The 24,394-nt window shown below is 44.4% G+C and overlaps 1 protein-coding gene across 7 annotated transcripts in view; it reads right to left on the bottom strand.

The window, feature by feature from the left end:
* CABIN1 (calcineurin binding protein 1) overlaps positions 1 to 24,394 on the bottom strand; it is a 192,771-nt gene that overhangs the window by 113,368 nt on the left and 55,009 nt on the right. For all 7 annotated transcript variants that reach the window (XM_064272401.1, XM_064272406.1, XM_064272405.1 and 4 more), the window contains 3 exons: positions 19,664 to 19,906; positions 17,768 to 17,924; positions 7,468 to 7,583 (listed from right to left, as the gene is read on the bottom strand). In XM_064272401.1, coding sequence (XP_064128471.1) covers positions 7,468 to 7,583; positions 17,768 to 17,924; positions 19,664 to 19,906 — 516 coding nt within the window. The remainder of the gene's footprint in view (positions 1 to 7,467; positions 7,584 to 17,767; positions 17,925 to 19,663; positions 19,907 to 24,394) is intronic.

Here is a 24,394-nt window from a genome sequence, read left to right as displayed (position 1 = left end):
CAATGAATAAGGAAGACTGAAGAAGAACTGATGCCTCTGAATCACGGTGTTGGCGAAGAATATCGAACACACCATGGACTGCCAGAGATCAAACAAATCTGTCTTGGAAGAAATACAGCCAGAATGCTCCTTAGAAGCAAGGATGGCAAGGCTTCATTTCACCAATGTGGACATGTTATTGGGAGGGACCGGTCCCTGGAGAAGGACATCATGCTTGGTAAAGACAGGAACGCCCTCAACGAGATAGATTGATACAGTGGCTGCAACAATGGGCTCAAGGATGGTTATGATTGTGAGGACAGCACAGGACCAGGCAGTGTTTCATTCTGTTGTACACAGGGTCACCCTGAGTTGGAACTGACTCAATGGCACCTAACAACAACAGTCTCTGACTTACAACATATTTGAGTTTTGATGAACCACACTTATGACTATCAGTGTATCTGAACATTGCATCTTCTGGGAGGAAGTTACAAGAAAATGTATGCAGGGGATATAGGAAAAATTGCTGAGTTATGTGAACACACTCCATGCATTTGATCCGAATAATCCGTCCATATGGCAAGAATGCTGAATTTAGAACCTGATATTGCTAATATCGAACTACTTATAGATCATGAAGAAGGGTAACTGACAGATCAGAACTTAATGGATTTTGAAAAGGAAAGAAACTCTGAAGAAATAATGAGAAAGAGGAAGGAAAGAAGTTAAAAAAAAATTTTTTTTACAGTGAAAGGATTAGCTGGAGCTTTTTCTAAACTAAATCAGGGGTTTCAGTTGCTTGAAAATACAGACGCAAATGCTCATCACTTTGCCAAAGTGGATAGGCAGATTCCGAAAGCAGTGAGACGTTACGGTGAAATGTATCTTAAGTAAAAACGAAAAAGGCTATGCAGACAACTCTCACTAATTTTCTGTCTAGAAATGCCAACCCCATTCCCAGGTGTGGTGTAATGAATTGCTTCTGTGTGGCCTTTCTCGCCATGGTCTTTTAACTTCCACCCAGGTGACTGGGCAGGACTGTGTGATAGAGGCATTGTGGCCTACCAAGGGGACTGGTTAGTTTTGCCATCCCACTGGGCCTGAAATGAGCTACCCCAAAGGCAAGAAAGAGAGAGATCCTGCAGCAAAGACTAGCAGGACAGGCCTGGCAGCAGAGACCCAGCAGCAGGAGATGGCATGGTAGGCTTCCTGGCCCGTGGAAAGAGAAAGCTAAGTGTCTTTGGGCAGAGGCCTAGGGCCAAGGAGAGTAATGCCTGCAAGCACGGCTCCGAAGAGGCTATCTTGATGGAAGAACTGTATCCTTAAGTGTTCCTGAGCCTGAATTGTAATCTGTTACTTCCCTAATAAACCCCATAATTGTTGAGTATGGTCTGTGAGTTCTGTGTGGCCACTGCAATGAATTATCAAACCCAGCAGAGATATAGAGAGTGCCATGGGAGGGACAGCTGGTATCAGAATGGGTAGAGATGGTGGAGAGAGGAGGCATGCCTGGCCTCTACTTCATGGGGGTCAGCCTTCAGCTGTTGATCTTGGTTCTCCTTCCCTCTTGTAAAGTTAGAGGTGGTCTACACTCCCCCTCTCCATGCCTTTTTTACACCAGGGATAATCCAGATGACCTAGAACCTTCCACAAGTGGAGTTACTATTGCAACTGCAAAATGCCCAATGTTGTCCAACTCTTCATTGTCAGCGTAAATTTTTTTATGTGTTTTTTTTTAATGTATGTATTAAAATATATCTGTAAGTTTATATGTAATGTTTCTAACCCCAAAAGACAAATAAAAATCAGATTTATCAAGATACTAATATTAAAAGGCAATAATAATGAAAACTAAAAAAAAAAAAAAAAAAGAGGTGTCAGAACCAACTTACAACAGGGGTCATTGAAATGGAACCCTGTCATAAGTTGGAGACTACCTGTAGTTGTAACAAAGACCGTATAGCCCATAAAGCCTAAAAGATTTACTATCTGTCCCTTTAAAGAAAATTTTCCTGATCCCTGGCCAAGAATATGAGACAAGAAAAAAAAAGAGAACTTTAAGTACTGTATACATAGAAAATTTAAGAAATCTAACATGCATTAGAATAAAATCAATATGCAATGGAACTATGCACAAGATAAATTTATTAAAAAAAAAGACCAGTGTTCCTACACACCTGCAAAAACAAAACAGAAAATTTAATTTTAAAATATCTATATACAACAGTAATAAAACAATGATAAAGCTAGTTGCCATGTAGTCGATTCCAACTTATGGTGACTCATGTGCCATCAGAATAAAACTGCGCTCCACAGGGTTTTCAATGGCTGATTTTTTTAAAGCAGATCACCAGGCCTTTCTTCTGAGGTACATATTCTGCAGTGAATTACCTAATATGGCCCTTGTAGCTGTAGTCTTTGTGATTCCCACACAATGACTGGGTGGGACTATGCAAATAAACTGCTGTGGCCCACCAAGGGGGTTGGACAGCTTGTTGCTAATGTAAATAAGGTACACAGAACTCCTTGTGGGGGTGGAACCATGCAAATAAGATGTATGGAACCCTAATGAGGCAACTGGTCAGTTTTGCCATCTTGCAAGGTTTAAAGGGAGACACGGAGACAGAGAAGGAGCTGTAACACGGAAGACAGCGAGCGATGGCAGTGCAGCAGTAGCAAGAGCGATATCATTGTGAGACAGCAGGAATCAGAGACAGGCACGAGCCAGCTGTGGTGGGGCTTGTGGGCCCACAGAGCTCAGAGCAGTAACACTTGCTCGTGAAGGCCCTGAGCAGGGCCCGGTGGCAGCGAGGCCCTGAGCCGGGCGTAACAGCAGAGGGCTTGAAGAAGCTATCCTGATCGAGAACTGTATCCTGAGTTGTTCCTGTTACTTCCCTAATAAACCACTTAACCGTAAGTATGGTTAGTGAGTTCTGTGAGATGCTACAGCGAATTAAGGAACCCAAAGACCACAGAGAGAATACCGAGGGAAGGGGGAGTAGTTGATGTTAGAGATGGAGTGGTATAGCAGTTCGACAAAGTCGAACACTTGGGACATCTTTAACTTCCACCTCATAGGACCAGCCTTGCGCTGATCCTTATAAAAGAAATTCATGTGCATCAGGGTGAAACTGCACTCCATAGGGTTTTCAATGGCTGGCTTTTTATAAGTAGATTGCCAGGCCTTTTTTCCAAGGCACCTGTGGGTGAATTTTAAGCCTTCAACCTTTATATTCGCAGCTGAACATGTAAACCATTTGCAACACCCAGGGACTCAAAGGAAAAAAACAAAAAAAAGACACCCAGGCATAAATCTAACAAAAGATCCCCAAGAGTTTTATAGAAAAATCTATAAAATTGTATTAAGGGATATACTTTTTCTTATAAAAGTACAAGACCTAAATAAATGGAGAGATATACTGTGTATATTTCATGACTGGAAAGAATTATACAAAGGTGGCAATTCTCCCCTGAATTAATCTCTAAGGTCGATGTCGTTCCAGTCAAAACTCTAATGGGGTATGTCATTAAACTCTACAGACTGATCTTACAAAGTTATGGAAGAGCAAAGGGCCAAGGATAGCCAAGGCAAGCTTACAAAGAGGAGAGTAGATTAACCCTAGGAGGTATCAAGGTCTCTCAAAGATGCTGTGGTATGGGCAAAGGAACAGACAACTACACCAATCCAAAGAACAGAGTCCTAGCACAAACCTCACATATATGGAGAGAACAAAGAGGTGCCCTTACCAATCAGTGCAGAGGAGACACACTCTTCAATACAGGGTATAAGCCACCTGGTCATCCATATGGAATATAAAACTGAATCCCTACTTTATCTCATAAGCAAAAAAAAAATAGAGATGGAATAAAGATCACATGTGAAAAAGACGAGTGAACTTTTAGACTAACATATAGAAGGATATCATTATGACCTTGTGGGAGGAGATAATTTCTTAAAGTATAAAATCATAAACCAGTAAAACTGACATGAAGTTTTTAAAATTCTGTAAAACAAACACTTTGCACAAAGTTAAAAGATAAGGCAAATAAGCCAAATAAACAGAACCAAGTACAAATACACACACACACACACACACACGACTGCATAGAAAATTTGTGAAATCTGAATAAGGTTGGTGGGTTGGATCAATGTCAATTTCTTGATTGTAATAACTGTACTATAGTTGTACAAGATGGTATCTCTGGGGAAAACTGAGCAAAGGGTACACAGGATCTCTCAATTTCTTACAACTGCATGTGAAGCTGTAATTATCTCAAAATAAAAACTTAGGGGGAAAAAAGAGGGACAAGTCTCACTCTGAAAGAAGATATTTGCAACATATATATCATAGAAATTACTAGAATTCAGAATACATAAAAAGCTCTACAGATTAATAGGAAAAAGACAACCCGACAGAAAAATGAGCAAATTATATGAACTGGCAATTTATCAAAGTGGAAACCCAAAGGGCCGATATAAAAAGATACTCAACTGCGCTAATAATTATCAAGAATATTTAAAGAACAATGAAATATCATTCCATGCCTCTCAGATGGGGTTCAACAGCTAAGTCCACAGTACCTAGGGCTGACAGGGATGTGGGGAAACTCCCATATTGCTAGCAAGAGTACAAAATCAGTTCAATGATCCTGGGAGAAAAAATTGAAAATAAAGCTTTTTAAATTTGAAAATGTGCATACCCTGCAATCATTTTATAGGAATCCACACCAGAAACTGATATACATCATCACGATAAATGGAGAAGAAAGCAAAGTGGTGAACAACTGCATTATACCTGGATCAACAATCAGTGTCCATGGAAGGAGCAGTCGAGAATTGCATTGAGAAAATCTACCGCAAAAAAGACCTCTTTAAAATGTTAAAAAGCAAAGATGTCACTTTGAAGACTAAGGTATGCCTGACCAAGGCCATGGTTTTTTCAAATACATCATATGCCTTCAAAAGCTGCACAATGAAAAGATATCCAGAAGACAGAAGAAGAATTGATGCATTTGAGTTATGGTGTTGGCAAAGAACACTGACTATCGTGTGGACTGCCAGAAGAACAAACAAATCCATTTTAGAAGGAATACAACCAAAATGCTCCTTAGAAACGAGGATGGTGAGACTTCCGCTTACTTACTTTTAGACACATCATTAGGGAAGACCAATCACCGGAAAAAGACATCATGGTTGGTAGAGGGTCAGCAAAAACAAGGGAAACCCTCCATGAGATGGACTGACACAATAGCTGCAACAATAGACTCAAACACCCCAAAGGTCATGAGGATGGCACTGGACTGGGCATAGTGTTGTTCTGTTGTACATAATAAGGCTTCTATGAGTTGGAATCGACTCAACAGCAACTAACAGCAACAACACACCAGAGACACCCACACATAAAATAATTTCTTGAAGGATATGAACCATAATTCTGTTTATAACCAAAAAATTAGATGAACAATGTCATCTTTGGGGGACTAGATAAAAAAAAATACAGTAACAAATATTGACAGATGAAGTGATACAATGTCTAGGATTTGCTTCAAAACAATGTGAGATGGGGGATAAGTGGGGTGTGCCCATACACTAAGTTACTAACTGCTGATCAGCGCTCAGTGTATGGGAGTGCACCATACTGCTATCATTATTTTACATATATTGGGAATTTTCCACAATAAAAAGCTGAAATTTTTGGTATACTTACACAATAAGGAAACCCTGGTGGCATAGTGGTTAAGTGCTACGGCTGCTAACCGAAGGGTCGGCAGTTCGAATCCGCCAGGCGCTGCTTGGAAACTCTATGGGGCACTTCTACTCTGTCCTATAGGGTTGCCATGAGTCGGAATCGACTCGACGGCACTGGGTTTGGTTTGGTTTCGGCTTTACACAATAAGATCCTATAAAGCAATGAAAGTGAATGAATCATATTTACTTGTAGCAATGTGAACATATCTCAGTGTCTTGCAATGATAAAAAGCTGCTAAATGTTATATACTACATATTATGTGTAAAAATTTTTAAATTCATTGTTAACTGATACACGGATATGCAATAATGCATAAAAGTATGGACAAAAAGACTTTGAGAGATGGAGAGAGGGTGATAAAGAGCAGGCTATATATCCTATCAGTAACATTTCTTTTAGAAGGAAAGTTTGTAGCAAATCGGGCAGATTGTTAATATATACAGAATCTGGGTGGTGCTACATGGGATACAGTGGAAGAAGCAACTATCTAGAAGTTAGTAAAGACTCCACAGGAGAGGGTCCGTTTCAGCTGAGTGTAGAACAAACAGAACACTTGAAAAGAAATACTAACTCAAGTTAAGAAAAGATGGGACCCCAGAGGACTTGCCCTAAGAGAACAGCATTTCCACTCTATCTGAGGATTTGATCCACACAAAAGTCTCTCTTATGTTTGTCTCAAAGCACTCTCAAAACACACTCTTTACCTCCAGTCCAGAAAAGGCAGTGATGAAAACACAGCACCCAGAATGATGAGCGCTCAGCAAGCATTCTGGGTGAATGAATGAATTCTTCATATTCAATCATTCATTCATTCATTCCAGAAATACTGATTTGGCAGTAGTCTACGCCAGGCACTGCTCTGGGCCCCAGGGATGTTGCAGACAGCAAAACAGAAGAGGTCTTTGGTTTCATGGAAGCTGTCTGGTGTGGGTAGGGCATATGACCGAAACACAGAAGAGCGCGCTATCCAGTGGGGCTGGGAAGGCCTCTTTGAGAAGTGCCTTCCAAGCTGGGATTTGCAGGAAGAACAGGGAGAGGGAAGGCAGTGGAGGCAGAGGGCCAGGTGGTAGCCAGGCCCTGGGCAGGGAAAGGATAATTCAACAAGAAGTGGCCTGTCCGGTGTCAGCACATCAGTACACCTATCACTTCTACACCCTCAAATTCAATGGGCAGACCCTGACAGCCTAGAGCTCCTGGGTCACCAAAAAAGATACACACTAAGAAAACTGGAGAAGTGAGGTTTGGGGACCAGGTTCATGCCGCTTACCCCAGCAGGACCAGGGAGCAACCTTCCATCACCCACAACTGATATGTGAGAGGACGCTTGTTTACGTTTGCTAAATATGTACTGAGTAAACGAAAGCAATGACTATTCACTGAGCATATGCTGCACGGTGTGATGAGCAATGCTTGCTGAGAAGGTGGGGTTAAGTGATGAATGCCATTAAAAAAAAAATCTAAATTACTATTAAAGTGCCTAGCCCTGTGCCTGACATGTAAGAGACTCTCAGTAACAACTCACTCTAAGTCTACCTACTGGTCAAGGCCAGATCCAAGGCTCCATAGCCTCAGTTACACAGGGAACAACTCCAGACTCTGGCCACTATGTGCAGTCACACATGGAATAAGCCAGAGAAGCCCACATGGGCCCCACTGCAAGGCACAGCCCAGCAAACCCAAGACGGCCCGCAGCCCTGCCCCACCCCAAAGTGGCTCAGGCCAGGGAAACACTCACATAGAAGCGCAGCAGTGCCCCATCTGAATTGCAGCACCAGGACCTTCTACCCAGATACTCGTGGGCCGTGTTGAGCAGCATGAGGGAGGACGGAAGCAAGGGCGTCTCCGACATCCCTGGGGAAACACCAGACAAGAGAGCATGGGAATGTGTGGCCTGTGCATGGGGCTGGGGTGCAGGCTCTCCTCTTGACCAAAACCCCCAAAAAAATCCAAACCCATTGTTGTCTTGTTGTCCTGTCAACTGACTCATAGCAACCCTACAGGACAGAGTAGAGCTGCCCCAGAGGGTTTCCAAGAAGCAGCTGGTGGATTTGAACTGCTGACCTTTTGGTTAGCAGCCTGTGCTTTTAACCACTGTGCCACCAGGGCTCCAATTGGTCTTTCTTCCCCCCCCCCCTCCTTTTTTTTTTAAAGTAATGACTTGATTGGCTTTATTAAAGCAATACATGCTTATTAAAAAATAATTCAAACCATATAGAAAACTCTACAGAAGAACTCTTCACCCTCCAAAATACAGCCCCAGGTCACCAATGTTTGCATTTGGTAAACATCACTCAAAGCGTCTTCCTGTGACTATATGAGACTTTTAAAATAGAGAGAAAGATCATTTTAATGGACCACGCACTTCATTGACTTTCTTAACTTAAAGATTATTAAATTTAGGATTAGTTGAATATTATAGAAGAAAAGGTAAAGCAAAAGAAACAACAAATACTAGATTACAGTAAAACATTTGTTCATGACTAGAACTATGATTAGTTCCTTAAGGATTCCTTGGTATTTTCAAACCGCAGGCCATAACCCATTAGTGGCTTGTAACCATCACTTTTAAAATGGATTAGGATAGAACACTTTAGAATAGAAAATACCAGAGGATATCATACCCAGGAGAATAAGGATTCTTTTTTGAAACTTCTTTTGTACTTTACTATTGGTCATTCTCAGTCAAGACAGTTTGAAAAGCATACGTTTAAAAAAAAAAAGTCAGAAAATTTTTAAGAAGTTCAAGCCATCCAGATTTTTTATGGTTCTTCCATTTCCCACAACATCAAATGTCTACAAGATTGGTGTCATGGATTGAAGTGTGTCCCCTAAGAATGAGTGGTAAATCCTAACTCCCATACTTGTGTTTATAATCCCATTTGGAAATGAGTTTTCTTTGTTAGGTTAATGAGGAAGCATTAGTGTAGGGTGTGTCTTAAATCAATCTCTTGAGATACAAAAGAGATTAAACAAGTGAGTGAGAGCAGAGATGGCAGAAGACAGGTGCCATGCCACATGAAGATCACCAGGAGCCAAGGAATAAGGCCCTTCCTCCAGTCAACAAGGAAAGGCTTACCCTAGAGCCAGCACTCTTAATTCAGACTTTTAGCCTCCTAACCTGTTACAGGGTCAGTGAAAAAGAAGAAGGCCCTCAATGAGATGCACTGACGCAGTGGCTGCAACGATGTGCTCAAGCATAACAACAATCCTGAGGATGTCGCAGGACCGGGCAGTGTTTTGTTCTGTTCTATACAGCCACCCACTTGTGGTATTTCTACTACAGTAGCACTAGATAACTAAGACACTTCCTTCTCTCTCCCCATCTCCTAATTTTGTTGCAAATATTATTTGTAGCAGTTCCAGGTTTACAATACTTATATTCTGTTCTGCAACCATAATTAGCCCACTTGCTTTCTCTCATTATGGATTTGGTGTTCATCGCAAATACTCTCCCATTGCCTTTCCATTCCTGAGGTATTTTATTTTGACTTACCATTTCCTCTAGTAGTGTTTTTTTTGTTGTTGACAATATACACAGAACATACCTCAATTCAACCATTTCTACATGTACACTTCAGTGACAGTGATTACATTCTTTAAATTGTGCAACCATTCTCACCGCATTATCTGAATTATTTTTCCCCCATTAACGTAAACTCACTGCCCCCTAAATTGCCTACCGAATCTTTTGAGCTGCTGCTGTCAATTTGGTCCCATATAGTTCTTAAAAGAGCACAATGCTCAATGCAAGTGTTCTTTACTAATTAAGCTAAACTACTGTTTGGTTTAAAGAACGCTTCAGGGGATATTTTTGGTTTAAGGCTTGAAAATTAAAAATTATCTTAGGATAATAGTTTTGGTGGTTCATCCAGCCTCTACAGCTCCAGAAATTCTGGATTCCATGATAATCTGAAATTCAGTTCTGCATTTTCTCCCTTTTGATCAGGTTCTTCTATAGAATCTTTGACCAAAATATTCAATAGCGGTAACCAGGCACCATCCAGTTTTTCTGGTCTCCAAGGTCTCAAAGCAAAGAAGGCAGTGTTTATTGGGCAATCAGCCATACATTCCATTTCTTCCTCCTACTCCTGACTCTCCTTCTTCCTGTTGTGCCAGGCAAATAGAGACCAACTGTTGTACTTTGGATGACTGTTTGTAAGCTTTTAAGACCTCAGGCACTATGCAATAAACTAGGAGGTGGAAACGAAGCACTAAACACAGTATTATGCAAATTAACTGGGACATCCCATGAAACCATGATCCTAAACCTCCAAACCAAAAAACTAAATCCCCTGAGGTATTTGGCTGTACATAACCAGCCTCACCAGCTACTTTTTTTTGTTGTCATCATAAATATATCTAGCACACATTTGCAAACTCAACATTTTACATGTGTACGACATACTGACATCAATCACATTAATTGGCTGTGCAACCCTTACTCTTAATACAATTTTTCTAATACCATAAACTGAAACTCAGTGCTCCATAAGCAATAAATCCTCCTACAGCCACCCCCCACCCCTGGCAACCACTAATAAACTTTGGTCTCTATACATTTGCCAGTTCTCTTTTTATATAAGTGAGGTCATACAATATTTGTCTTTTCATGATACTTATTTTATTCAGCATGTCTTCAAGGAGCCCTGGTGGTGCAGTGGTTACATACATGCTCGGATGCTAACTGAAAGGTCGGCAGTTCAAACCTCCCTTTTCACATAATGCCGATTCTGCATAAAGACTTGGTCTCCAGAACCTAATCGTGTTGATAAGTGAAGACAGGGTGTATTCTTGGTCGACAGTTTTTTCTTTCAGTACCTTAAATATGTCATTCCACTGTCTTCTGGCCTCCACTGTGTCTGAGGAGAAATCAGCATTTAATCTTATTGGGGATCCTTTATATGTGATATTTGGCTTCTCTTGTGCTGCTTCCAGGATTCTCTATATCTTTTTTAAATTTTTTTTTAAAATAATATTTTATTGAGTTTTTGGTGAAAGTTTACACAAGTTAGGTTTCTGTTTGACAATTTCCATACTAAATTGTCTGGTGCCATTTGTTACATTTATCACAATGCGTCAACATTCTCTGTGTTCAGTTTGTTCCCTTTTCAATACTCTAGTTTCCCTGCCCCCTTATCTTCTCGTTTGTGCTTTTAAGTAACTGTTGACCTTTTGATCTCATACTGACGATTTTTAAGGTAGGGAACTGATTTTATGGGTAATATACTTTATTTAGTGTGCCTCTCTGCTATTTCACTAAAAGGTGATCTCAGGGGATTGGCTCGATTCTACGTTTAAAGAGCATCTCAGGCCAATGGTTTCAGGAAGTCCTCTGTTCTCTACTATTCCAGTTTGTCTGGACTTTTTTTTTTTTTTTTAAATAAGAATTTGAGGTCTGCTCCACATTTTTTTCCCATTCTATCCAGGACAAACTATTACGACTCCATTCGGAACAGCTTTTCGAGAGCCTGATTATGACATGTCTCTGTGTAGATCAGTTTTGGTTTAACCTGCTTGGCGTTCTTTGAGCTTCTTGGATTTGTAAATTCATGTCCTTCATCATATTTGGGAAATTCTGTCATTATTTCTTCAGATATTCTTTCTGTCCCTTTCTTGCTCATCTCCTTCCAGAATTCCCATGATGCATTTACTAGGTCTCTTGATATTGTCCCGTAATTCTATTAAACTTGACTTGAGACTCCAATCTTGTTGCTCTTCAGCCTTTGTAATTTGGACAATCTTATCCTCTAATTCACTGATTCTTTCTTCTGCCTAAGTCTGTTGTTAAATCCTTCCATCGTGTTTTTCATTTCAGTTGCAATATTTCTGTTTGGCTTCTTTTTTTAAATCCTCATCTTGTTCATGCATTGCTTTCCTTAAATATTTTATATCTTTATGAGTCGGAATCTACTCGACGGCAACAGGTTTGGTTTTGGTTTACGTTTTCCCTTAGTTCTTTAATTATGCTTAACCTTGTTGTATTACATTCTTTCATTCTTTTCATTATTTGCACTTTCATAGATGCAATTTTACTTCCTCTGTCGTGTTCATTTGGATGCACCATTGCTTCTCTTATCTTTGTGTGTCTTGTGTTTTTTTTGTTGGGGTATTGATATTTTCAAAAGAATTAACTTTGTCAGTTCTCCCTGGTATTTGGTGTTTTTGTCCACACTATTTTCTGCAAAAAAAAAAAAAAAACTCTTAGGTAGTGTTTTAGGCTGGGTTCTTTAAAGAAGCATATATATAAATACAGAATGAGATTTACTTGAAGTAAATGGATCACGCAATTATGGGGCTTCCAAGTCCCAAATCTGTGAGTCAGGCGGCAGGCTGCTGGCTCATGGGGTCACAGGAGCTGGCGAATCCAAAACCTGCAGGTCAAGCAGCAGGCTGAAGGCTTCTCATATCCCAGGAACTGGAAGTCATATAGGACAAGCGCAGGGTCGAGAGAAAGCGAGCTTTTCAAGAACATCCATTTACATACTGGATGCCGGCCGCACCCCCAGGGAAACTCCCCTTCCAATTCACATCAGATCACAAAACAAAGAATGATAGTGTTTGCGAAACCACTGAGGATCACGGTCTAGCCAAGGTGACACAACATTAACCATCACAGGTGAACAGAGCCTTCAGCCTTTGTTTACCACTTTCTCTATCTCTCTGTGATAGCTCCTTCTCCCTTCCAGATTTAATTAGAATTCAAAAGTTCGAGATCTCGGTTTTCAACTTTCAGTGTCTCCTGAACACACCAGAGAACACACCGCGATCAGTCTGTCCACCAGCAGGCACTGCCACCCAGGCTCGATTACCATGCACTAATTAATCTGTACACCAGGGGATGCAGTCCGCTCTGGTTAATACTCCCTTCCCTTACCTGGTTCTGTAACCACATTTTCAGTCAATAAACCCATACTCTGTGAGCCCCCTTCAGGGGTGTGGGTGTTGCCCTTCAGTTTTGCCTGAGGCTTCCTTCTCTGCTCTTGGGGCAGGGGGTGCTTATATCTGAGCTGGTATGCAAGGGAAGCACAGGCAGACTTTCCTACGAGGAGGAGGAGGAGGAAGGGCTGGCACTCCCCAGGAGGTCCTCTGAGAGATCTGTCTTGTTGATTTCAGAGCCCCAGTGGCCCTGTGGTGGTTGGGGGAACATTCTCTTAAATAACCTACCTCCTAACTCCACTGCAGAGGATCTTCTATAGGAGTTCGTATCACTCCAGCAGCTAACAGTTACTCGGTGGGAAAGGGGCTGGCACACTATGACCAGAGCTTCAGGGAGATCTGCCTTGCTACTTTCTGGGCCCCATCAATAGTATGCTAGGAGTGGGTACAGGTTCCAATCAAGACGCCTGCTTCCTAGCACACAGTAGTCTCAGTCAGCAGTCCTCAGCACTGACTGAGAGGGAGGGCAGACAGACCTCCTGTTAATTTCAGAGGCCTGCACTATGGGGTGCATAGGTCGGCACAGTGCTGGCAATAGGAGCAAACTCCACTGCAGAGGGCCTCCTGTAGTGCAACAGCCTGGCAGCTTACGGTTACCAGACCAGACGTAGAAGGATGGGGAGGAGAGCTGTCACACTCTTAACAAAACCCCAGGGAGGCCTGCCTTGTTGCTACCAGAGCCCTCCTGGTAGTATGTTGGCTGTGTGTGTAGGCTCCATTCAAGGTGGCCACTTCCTAGCACACAGCGACCTCAGTCAGGAGTCCTCAGTGCCGACAGGAAAGTGGGACAGGCAGGCCCAAAACTGACCTCCAGAGTGGTCTGTCCAATTGGTTTCAGAGGCCTGAGCCATGGGGTGTACAGCCAGAGAGGTAGAGTCCTGACCATGGGAGGAGACTCCACTGAAGGGGGAGGTCTGAAGCAATTCGCGGCAGCCTGGCAGCCAACAATTACAGGGTAGGGGAGGTGCTGGCCCTCTCCAAACTGACCCCCAGGGAGGTCTGCCTTGTTGATTTCAGAGCAGAAACTTGGGGTCTAGTCTCTTTGCGCAGGCAGGGGGTGTGGTGGTTAGAAAAGCAGGATCTTCTGCTGGGGCCACTTTCCCAGTTCACAGCCCTTGTGGTTGGGGGAAGGGGCAGGGACAACGGGAGAAGTGATTTTCCTACCGTATGCAACTTCTTGATTCATTGATTCTTGCCCATCTGCAGTTTGCCTGTTGCTGTCCTCTGCTCCCCAGTTCAGAGTCTCTCAAGGACAAGCACGATTTTATTGCTGTATTTCTGGTTGTATTTGTGCGGGAGGGCTGGAACGTAAATCTCTTTATGCCACCATCTCCTCAGAATTCTCCCCCAGGGCTCCTCCAGCAGTGTTTTTAAGACGGGCTCATGGGAACTGAAGTCCATTTGTAAACGTCTGTTACCACTGTAATTATAACTTGTCTGGATATCTTAGGTCACACTTTCTTTCCCTGAGAACTTTGTAGACTTATAAACTCATCCCAACTGCATCGAGTGATGCTATGGAGAAATCTAACATGAGCCTCATTTTTCATCCCATGACGGAAGATAAATTGCTTTTTCATTTTATCTTTCATCTTTAAAGTCGATCCTTAAGCAAGATGTGTCTTAATCAGTTTTTCTCAGAATATGGTATATATGAAGCCCTGGTGGCACAATGGTTAAGCGCTCAGCTACTAACCAAAAGGTAGGCAGTTCGAACCCATCAGCAGCTCCGCAGGAAAAAAGACCTGGCAATCTACAAATAACTTACATGTTATACGTTTTTTTGCCAACTGCACTCACCCCCTGTGAAAATACCTTGAAAGAGGAGGGCACAGTTAGTGAAAAAACATATAACACGCATGTCATTTGCGTAAAAATGTGGTACAGCCTAGGAAACACTATGAGGCAGTTCTATTCTGTCATGTGCAGTCACTATGAGTCAGAATCGACTTGACAGCATACAACATATGGTATATAGTTTTAGTGTGCAGGTTCACTTTTTATTACAATTCAGATAATTCTTCCTGTAGTGGATGTGGGGTTGACTGCTTCTCCCGTTTCATTTGTTGGACTCTTTACATCAGGGGCACCACCCACTCGTATGCTGAACCATCTTTGTCCTCCACATCTTTCATCTTTTCCCCAATGCTTTTATCTCTTAATTGTATCCACTCGTTTCATTTTCAGTCATATTTGTTCTGCTCTTTGCTGGTTTTTGGTTATTAGTCTATAATGGTGAGGTTTGGTTTACAGTATTTTCCCTTAGTTCTGCAATTTGCCTTTTCATTTCTTTCAGTTTATCAGCTTATCTATGAAATATGTTTTATTGAATTTAAATTTTTACTAGATCATTTTCTTGTGCAAACCATTTACAGGAATTCCGCCTCTGTTCCTTAGTATATATTTTCTTCCAGACTGGACTCATGTTTTTTTTTTTTTTTGGCACGCTATCTTCTTTCCTTTTTTTCCCCTTCCTGAGGTGGGGGTGGTGGTGGTGAGCTACAATATGTTAATATACTCGCCATGCCATCCTTTCCATCCTGCTTAGGGTCAGCTTGGGCAGTTCCTCCAGACTAAGGGTTCTGATACATTGTGAGTGAATTTTCTGGGGTAGGCTCCCACATAACATAAGACCAATTTCCCTTTCCCTTAAAGCTACCATTTTAAAGCAAGCTCTGCTCTGAATGCACTTCCCTGTAGCCTGTGCCAGTACAGGTAGAAGGGAGACAACATGGCTGTGCACAGTCTTTGCTAGAGAACTGAAGTATTGTTCTCTCTCTGGAGATCCCATTACATATCTATCACAGGCACAGAGATCTCCCTTTAAGGTAGGACCCGTTGCTCAGTGAGGGGACTGCAGTCTGCAGGCAGCCTGCAGATGCTGGCTGCTGTGGGTCTGTGCAGCTGCAGAAATTCACCGTACCCAAGCTTGTGCACAAGCTCATGTGTGGGTACCCACAGTCAGTGACTACATGAGATGGGAGTACAAATGCTTGGCAAATTCAGTCCAACGTGGCAGAGCAACGCCTACAGGCAACTTTCTTTCCAGAGCTCCCTGCCAAGGCTTTGTCAGGCCTGCCTCACAGTTCAGCTTCTCCCTCTGCCCAGTCTTGCTTCTTCCCCCCTTCCTTTCCCAGGTACTGATCCCAGCAAACTTTGTTTCAGTGTCCGCTTCTGGAGAACTCAATATGTGACAATGTGCTATATCAGGACCCTAAGCAGCTGTCCAGAAATGTGTTTTGTCCTTGGGTCCTTCCCTCAACTCAGTCTGCTCCCTAGAAGACAGCAGAACCTAAAAACACTTCCCACTTCTCCAAAGGTCCAGGGCGATACGGAGGTTCTTCACCATCAGTTCACTTCTCTACAAATAGGAGGATATTAATAATATTTCTAGGATTTTGTCAACTTACAACCCTCCCTCAGTCTTCCCACTAGGGCTGGAGGAGGGGACCAGAAGCCACACCTGAAGCCAGTTCACCAGAATCTTTGATTTCTTTCCTTGGCCTAAACATTTCAAAATTTATGGCATTTGATTATTCCTCTTTCCTTGTTTGCTTGCTGACAGTTGTTTTTTTTTTTCCCAACAATTTTTTATTCATATAATTAATTTTGAAGGAAAGGAGAATCTTAACCAAGAAGTTTTTTTTGGGTTATTTTGTGTGTGTGTATGTGTGTGTGTGTGTATTATTTTAAAAAGAAAAGTAAGAAGCATTTATAGTTACAAACCTTAAACTTTTTTTCACCAGTAAAATACTTTTGGGAACGAATGAGGTACTGTTAAGAGCTCTACAGATGTTACCATTCCTAGAAATTTATCCTAAGAAACAATTCAGAAGCAAAAAGGTATGCCTGAGGTGCTGACCATGGTATGGCACAAGAAAAATACTGAAGCCACCCCAAGGGTTCGGCAGGATGATGGTTCAGGGGTGCATGTAACCACTCATCAGTATTGCAAAAACTATGAAGCAACTGAGAACATGTTTATGAAATAGTCTAAATGCCTTTCACAGTCCTTTGCACTTCTGACTCACAAGCACCAGCCCTCCTTCTGGCCTGGAGCTTTCCCATGCCCCGCATGTCCCCACCCACAATCCCCCAGCCTGTCAAGTTGGAGATTCATTATTCACAGGGCCTGACATGAAGCTAACAAACAGTTTACAGAGTGAACAAATGGATGGAAGCAAGCCACGATGTCAACTCTGGTTTTCTCTAGATTGCTTAATAAGAATGACCTTTCTTCTTTTCTACTTTCTTATTTTTCAAATTACTAAGGAAAACCCCCTAATACCTAAGATAGGTTAATAAATGTGTACATACATCTATTAAAATCACAACTTTACTTTTTAAATAAAGTATATGTATACAGGCCAAATTTGGACATACCATGTAAGAAAACAAAAAAACAGGTCCAGCATCTTTACTTACTCTTTCATTTAGCTGTTATTGTTAGCTAATTTCGTCAATAAAGCAAATTTTATACTACTGTCTCAATGACAGTTCAAGGTCCCCCTCTACTCAGGGTCTGAGGCTCTGGCTTCTCAACTCATAATAGCTACTAACTGCTTAGCACCCACCGCATGTCAAGACCCAATTTGCTGCGGCAATTGATGGGTTTATTACTTCATCCCATCCTCTGTGGCAGGTATGAATGGATGTGGGAAATGGGCTGACAAGTGATGTGACTGCTCAAGGTCAAAGGGCTGGAGTTTGAGCCTGTGCAGGCCCATAATGCCCACCTTGCTAGCTTCCATCCAGGACGGGTTAGGTGCAGCAATTAAGTGAGAGGGCTCTGGAGCCAGGTCACCCACCTCACAGGGCTGGCATGAGAATTAAAGGCGCTGACAGGCATGGAGGCTCTTGGGGCAGTGCGAGCACTCCTGGTGTGCACCTTCCAATGCAGTCATCCCCGTGTATGCCAAGTACACCAGCCACGGAACATGCCCACACCCCCCCACCCCTGCACAGGGAGCAACTGCAGGAGGAGACAGGCCCTGCAGACTGTATCCAGGCATGCCTACTACTCTGGACAGCCTGCAGCGCCCGGGGCAGAGTCACGTGGCAGGGACACCCAGGTCAGGGCCCACCCCACATCCTGGCACCTTCCTCCGCCGGGCTCTGGAGCTGCTGCTGGTGGCACAGAGAGCGGAAGGTGTCCTCCTCCTGCCAGATGATGCGGTGCAGGATGATCCAGGGCAGCACTGAGGACACGTGTGGCTCCTTGGACTCCTCCTGCATGGCCATGCTGCAGTCAATGACCTGCGGTGGGAAGAAAGGCACGGGGGTCACAGCAGGCCAACTCTGGCCCACCCTCACACGATAAGGAGCAGAGAACTGTTGCCTGCCTGGCCATGAGGGCTTGCAGCCACTACATGGATGTGGGACACTGTGCCAGCAGCATCTGCGTGTCACTGACAGTCCCATGCAGGCCAGCATCAGGAGAGCAGCAGCTCAACTGTCCTCCCTCATGTACGTACAGCTCCTGGCTCCTCAGCACATGCTATGTGCTGGTCCTATGCCAAATGCAAGGATTACAGAGGTGAGCGAGGTTTGGAGAGGTACAGTCACAGGCAAGAGACCTGAGCTCAGGATTGGTACAGCTGCTGTGATTAAAGCAAATCAGCTACAGTGGGGTCTCAGAGGAGGATGGGACAAGCAGAGCAAAGCTATTGAGAGAACCCTTCTATGCTAGTGGATGTCAGGTGCCAGACTCCCAGAGAGGGTAGGGCATGGGAACAGAGACCCAGAGGTAGGACAGCCATCTGCTTAGGATGGCTGCAGCAAGGAATACAGCAGGAAGGAAGTGAAGGATGAGAGAGAAGACGACCAGGTGAGTCAGTGTGCTCACATGTTTACAAAGTTGGCCATACTCAATTTGGCAGGAATGTGCAGGGCTTTAAGTAAGGAAGCAGCAGACTCATACTCTGCTTTGGAACGGTGCCTCTGTGGTGGGGTGGTGGCTGGATGGGTGGGGGAGACCAAGGCAAGAAGTGCTGCAGGACACGTGCAGCCACAGACTCAAGCGAGAGGCAGCCACAGCTCGGGTGAAGGTGAGGGAAGGAGATGGAAAGCAAAAACAGAAGCTGGAGTTGTTAACGGTAGGGAGGACAAGGTTTTGCAGAACTTCCTGTGGCTGAGTGGGGTTGGGGACAGGAGGTGAGTGCACCCTTGTTCTCTGCACAAGCCTGCTTGGGTGCTATGGGAAGCTGTGACCACTCCCCAGCAAGAACAGCCCATCTTTATAAGGAAGGAAGCCACGTGCCAGGACAACATGGGAGTGAGGGCCCTGGCAGGGAGTCAGGAGGCCTGGCCCTGCTCTGCCCCTGGCTCACCACATAGCAGGCAAGGGGCCTCCCCACTCTGGGCAGTTCCCCACTCTGGGATTAGGGGTCTTGCACCATGTGGTAGTGTTATGGATTAAATTATGGCCCCCAAATACATGTGTTGTAAATCTTAACCCTTATACCAGTGAATGGGGCTCTGGTGGCACAGTGGTTAAGCATTTGGCTGCTGACCAAAAGGTTGATAGTTTGAATCCACCAGCCACTTCCTGGAAACCTTGCAGGGCAGTTCTACTCTGTCCTATAGGGTCACTATGAGTGGGAATTGACTCAATGACAATGGGTTTGGTTTTTGGTTTTATACCTGTGAAAAGAAGCCCTGGTGGCACAATGCTTAAGTGTTTAGCTGCTAACCAAAAAAGGTTGGTGCTTCAAACCCACCCAGCTCCTCAAGATAAAAACCTGGCAATCTAGGCTATAATCTTTGATGAAGATTCCAAAACCTAGAAAACCCAGGGCATACAACTACATACCTGTGGATGTGATCCCATTCGGGAATAGTTTTCTTTGTTATGTTAATGAGGCCATATCAGTAGAGGCTATGTTTTAAGCTAATCACATTTGAGATGTAAGAGAGCAGATTAGGCACTAAAGCAAGAGGACTTGTCAGAGACACACCTAGGGGATGGGACAGGACAGGAAGGAATTGAGGGTTACCTGGATGAGGTTGCTGGTGAGCCTGACAAGGCCTGTGGCAGAGGAGGACTCCTTCAGGATGCTGCCACTGCCATCTGCAGAGAGTGCCTGCTCGATGCCCAGCAGCAGCTGTGTGACTGTGGCCACCCATTCCTCCTTGGCCGCAGCATCACCTGCATTGACCATCTGCTGGACCGCTTCATTCAGGGCCACGTCAGAGCACTCAAAGCACTGCCGGTGGTCCTGCAGCTGGAGCAGGGAGTCCTGAGCAAAAGAAGGAATGACAGGAGGCTGTGAGAGAACACATAAGACACTCAGCACACAGGTCCTCAGAGGGGTGGGGGAGTAAGGGACGAGAGACACTCCCAAGGAAAGGGTGAGGAGGCTGCTACAGAACAGATGCAGGTTCCATACAGCCCAGAGGCCTCTGTGGGCACCCAGGTGACTTGTGTGTAGTCACAGCAAAGCAGGCCAACAACCAGGGGCTCAGTTTCCCATTTACAAAGCCCGGGACACTGGGAAGAGTCCATAGAGCCCACCAGCAGCCACAGTAAAACTGAGAATCTAACAGCTCCATCAGCTCTCACTAAGCACTGGGCCCTAGGCCGGGGGCAGGTACATTCCCCCCAGTTGTGTGTCTCTCAGCACCTGGATCTGGGAGGTGCCAGAGGAACTGTCTCAGTGGAAAGGAGGAGCCCTGAACCAAAGTAACTGATCAGAGGCGGGGCCAAGATGGCAGAGAAGTCAGAAGCCTTCTGTGGTCCCTCTTACTACAAAGACCTGGAAAAAAATAAGTGAATCGATTATATATGACAATCTAGGAGCCCTGAACATCAAAGACAAAGTGGAGGAATCAGACCGAACAGCATGGGGAGGGAGAGACTGTTCAGAAGCAGCGAGGAATTGCCAGACCTGACCTGGCCGGTATCAGCACCCTGCAGGCTGGATCGGCTGGTACACGCAGTGAGGCAAGCAGTGGTGATCGGGACACGTTTTCCACGTCGGGAGAGACTGAGCACCAGAGAGTCTGCGCAAGCCTCTACAACCAGCAAGAAATGGTGCTCAGTCGTTGAAAGATAAGTACAAGCAACTAACCTACTGTGCTGATCAAAAAAAAAAAACAACCCCTTTTGAAAGTACCTGTCTCCCATTTACTGCCCCCTTCCCACTCTGCTCTGGTCCTGGGTCCAGCTTCAGTGATTGCTGTGCTCCCTGGGCTGGAAATAGGACCCACTGCGCGCCCTGAGCCATTCTCCCCGCTTTGGAGAAGGAACAAATTAACAAACAGGAAAAAAAAATCTGCCAGCTCCCCTAAGCTAGGAACTCAGGGCAGGCACAGCCCCTTTGCAGAGGTACAGGCATTAGGGGTGCACAGACTTTGAATGCCTTTCACCCCTGCACAGACCTGTGTGGGCCTATTTCAATAGCGTAGGCCCTCATTAGGACAATATAACCAGATATATATCTGAAGCCTATTTTCATCTGTATCTGCTATAAGGGGGAGTGGCAGATTTATGACACAGGACACAGCCCTGCCAATTAAGCAGGGCCATCACCTACCCACATCACTGGCTGGAGGACTGGTGGTTTCACCCATGCCACCGAGCCACCCGTGACAGGGGTCCAAGAATAAGTGGTGACTCCCAGTCCCTACAGCCAACACCACTGGGTGCCCATAGTCTGGCTGCAAAACCTACCAACCTATGCACTCTAGGGCGTAGGGACACGCCTTCCACCCAGACACTTAGGGGCAGAAGTCAGTCCCCTGCCTTGATCAGCACATGACCCCCTACTGCAGCCAGATACCTGTGCCTACTCCAATCATCCCTGCCTGCCTAGGACTGTAGGTGAGAGCCTGCACCACACACTCGGTGACCAACAACCTGGACACCTGAGCTGAATCCACACAAGAAAAGTAAATGGATCCCTGGGCTCGTGTTCCTAGTAACAGCTCTAGCCTCCTGGAGACAGGACGTGAGAGCTTCAAAGACACCAATAATCAAACTAGATCACATGACCAGCCTATTTGGGCATATCAAAATGAAACAAAGCAAGAAGCTAAGACACAGTAAAAAAAAAAAAAAAGCAAACGCAAATTAAATAAGTGTAACAGCTTACTGATGACTTGGAGACAACCAAAACCGAAAAAAAAAAACCAAACCCATTGCCGTCGAGTCAATTCCAACTCATAGAGACCCTATAGGACAGAGGAGAACTGCCCCATAGAGTTTCCGAGGAGTGCCTGGTAGATTCGAACTGCCAACCTTTGGTTAGCAGCCACAGCACTTAATCACTATGCCACCAGGGTTGGAGACAACGATCAATAACAAATCACATAAAGACGCAGACCATGATGGCTTCAGCAAGCCCAAAACAAAGAATCAAACCTTCCGGAGGAAGAGGACTTCTTGGAATCACCAGAGATAGAATTCAAAAGACTAATATACAAAACTCTCCAAGAGATCAGGAAGGAAATCAGGCAAAACACAGAACACACCAAGACAAAGAACAGACAAGGCAATAGTGGAGCTTAAGAAGGCTATATGAGAGCATAATGAAAAATTTAACAGGCTGCAAGAATCCATAGAGAGGCAGCAAACAGAAATCCAAAAGATCAACAATAAAATTTCAGAATTTGACAACTCAAGAGAAAGTCATAGGAGCAGAACGAAGGCAATGAAAGTCAGAATTAGTGAAACTGAAGGTAAAGTGCTTGACACCAACTTATTTGGGGAAAAGTCTAATGAAAGAATCTAAAAAAAAAGGAAGAAACCCTAAGAATTATGTGGGACTTTATCAAGAGGAATAACTTACGAGTGACTGGAGTACCAAAACAGTGGGGATAACAGAGAATACGGACAGAATTGCTGAAGATTTGTTGGCTGAAACCTTCCCTGATATCAGGAAAGATGATAAAATATCTATTCAAGAAGCTCATCGAACTCCACACAAGGTAGATCCCAAAAGAAAGTCATCAAGACATATTATAACCAAACTTGCTAAAACCAATGATTAAGGGAGAATTTTAAGAGCACCTAGGGATAAGCAAAAAGTCACCTACAAAGGAGAGTCGATAAGACTAAGCTCTGACTACTCAGCAGAAATCATGCAGGCAAGAAGACAATGGGGTGACATACATAAAGCCTTGATGGAAAAAAACTGCCAACCAAGAATTGTATGTCCAGCAAAACTGTCTCTCAAGTATGATAGCAAAATTAGGGCATTTCCAGATAAACAGAAGTTAATGGAAGTTGTAAAAACCAAACCAAAATTACAAGAAATACTACAGGGAGTCCTCCAGTTAGACAATTAATAACATCAGATATCAACCCAGAGAGGGTAGTCACAAAAATAAATCAAAGCTAAAACACTGAAAATAGGAAAACAGAGACGTCCATATGTAGAAGATGAAAATATTAAAACAAAAAAGAAGAGCTAAAAAATGTATTCATAGATCTTTCATAAGAAGAGGAAGTCAAGGCGATATAAAGAAATAAAAGGTTGGTTTAAACTTAGAAAAATAGGGTTAAATATTAAGGTAACCACAAAGAAAACTAACAATCCTACACATCGAAATAAAGTAACTAATGAGGCAGCGCTGGAGTCAACTGGACAGGCTGGGGAAGGCAGCAGCGCTAGGCTAGGGGAAAGAGGGTCCAAGGTAATCCCAGGGTAGAATTCCCACTCGGGAGAGGGTGATGAGTTCACAGAGCAATGCCACTGAAAGCAAGGGCTGGGCTGTGTCCAGAAGGAAGAGAAAGAGAGCCCCAGGGCAACACTGTCTCCAGCCAAAGATGCTCCTGTAAGCTCCCCAGCAGGGTGTCAAGCCCTCTAGGGACCTCCCCAACATCGGGTACAAGTTCCCCACCAGGGCGTCAGGTCCTCTCGGGACCTCCCCATCATCAGGTCCTGATGTGTGCGCTGTCAGGGTACGTCTTGCAGCACTGCCCTTTTCTCCTCCCTGCCTTGACCTGGGGTGAGGCCACAAGGGGCATTACAACAGTGCAAGAAGAAAGGGGTCCTGCTGCAGCTCCAGAGCCACATGGCCTGAGCTCACACCCTGACTTAGCCCCTCAGGAGCTGGGTGACCTAGGCAAATGGTCCTGCCTCTCTAAGCCTAGAGTTACAGCAGACCCTGTGCCTATGGGTCATGGCAGCGGTTAGGCAGCAGGTGCAAGCACAAACAAGACGCTGTCACAGGCATGGTAGCTGTGGCCTGCGGTCACCCTCACATCTGGCATGCCACACATCAATCTGGCCTCCCAGACTCTTTAGACCTCCAGGAGCACAGCAGCTGTGCCATCGTCCACAACCGCCACATGTTAAGAGCTCTCATATACCACACTGCTCCATTAGCTCCATTTTAAAATCTCCTCTGTGGAAGCCTGGCATAGTGATTAAGCGCTTGGCTGCTAACAAATTTCGAATCTACTAGCCGCTCTTTGGAAACCCTCTGGGGCAGTTCTACTCTGTCCTATAGGGTCATTACGAGTAGGAATCAACTCGACGGCAGCGGGTTTGGTTTTTTTGGTCTGTGGAAGCCAGCGCTGTATGCAATACTCCTTTTGGCCCTAGAATAAAACTCATTTGAATACTGTGGAGCTCGGCCGCATTCAACACCACACCGAGTGAAGGGGGAGCAGCCTGCCTGAGAACTCAGGCCACGGAGGCCACTTGCTGGGCTCCAGGAAGCACCTATCACTCCCTACTCAGCAGGCTCTGATCTCCAGCAGCCAAGGCCTCGTTACCCAC

This window comes from Loxodonta africana, chromosome 19, assembly GCF_030014295.1.
Source record: "Loxodonta africana isolate mLoxAfr1 chromosome 19, mLoxAfr1.hap2, whole genome shotgun sequence".
Taxonomy (NCBI): Eukaryota; Metazoa; Chordata; class Mammalia; order Proboscidea; family Elephantidae; genus Loxodonta; species Loxodonta africana.
This window is presented reverse-complemented; position numbering and strand designations above follow the sequence as displayed.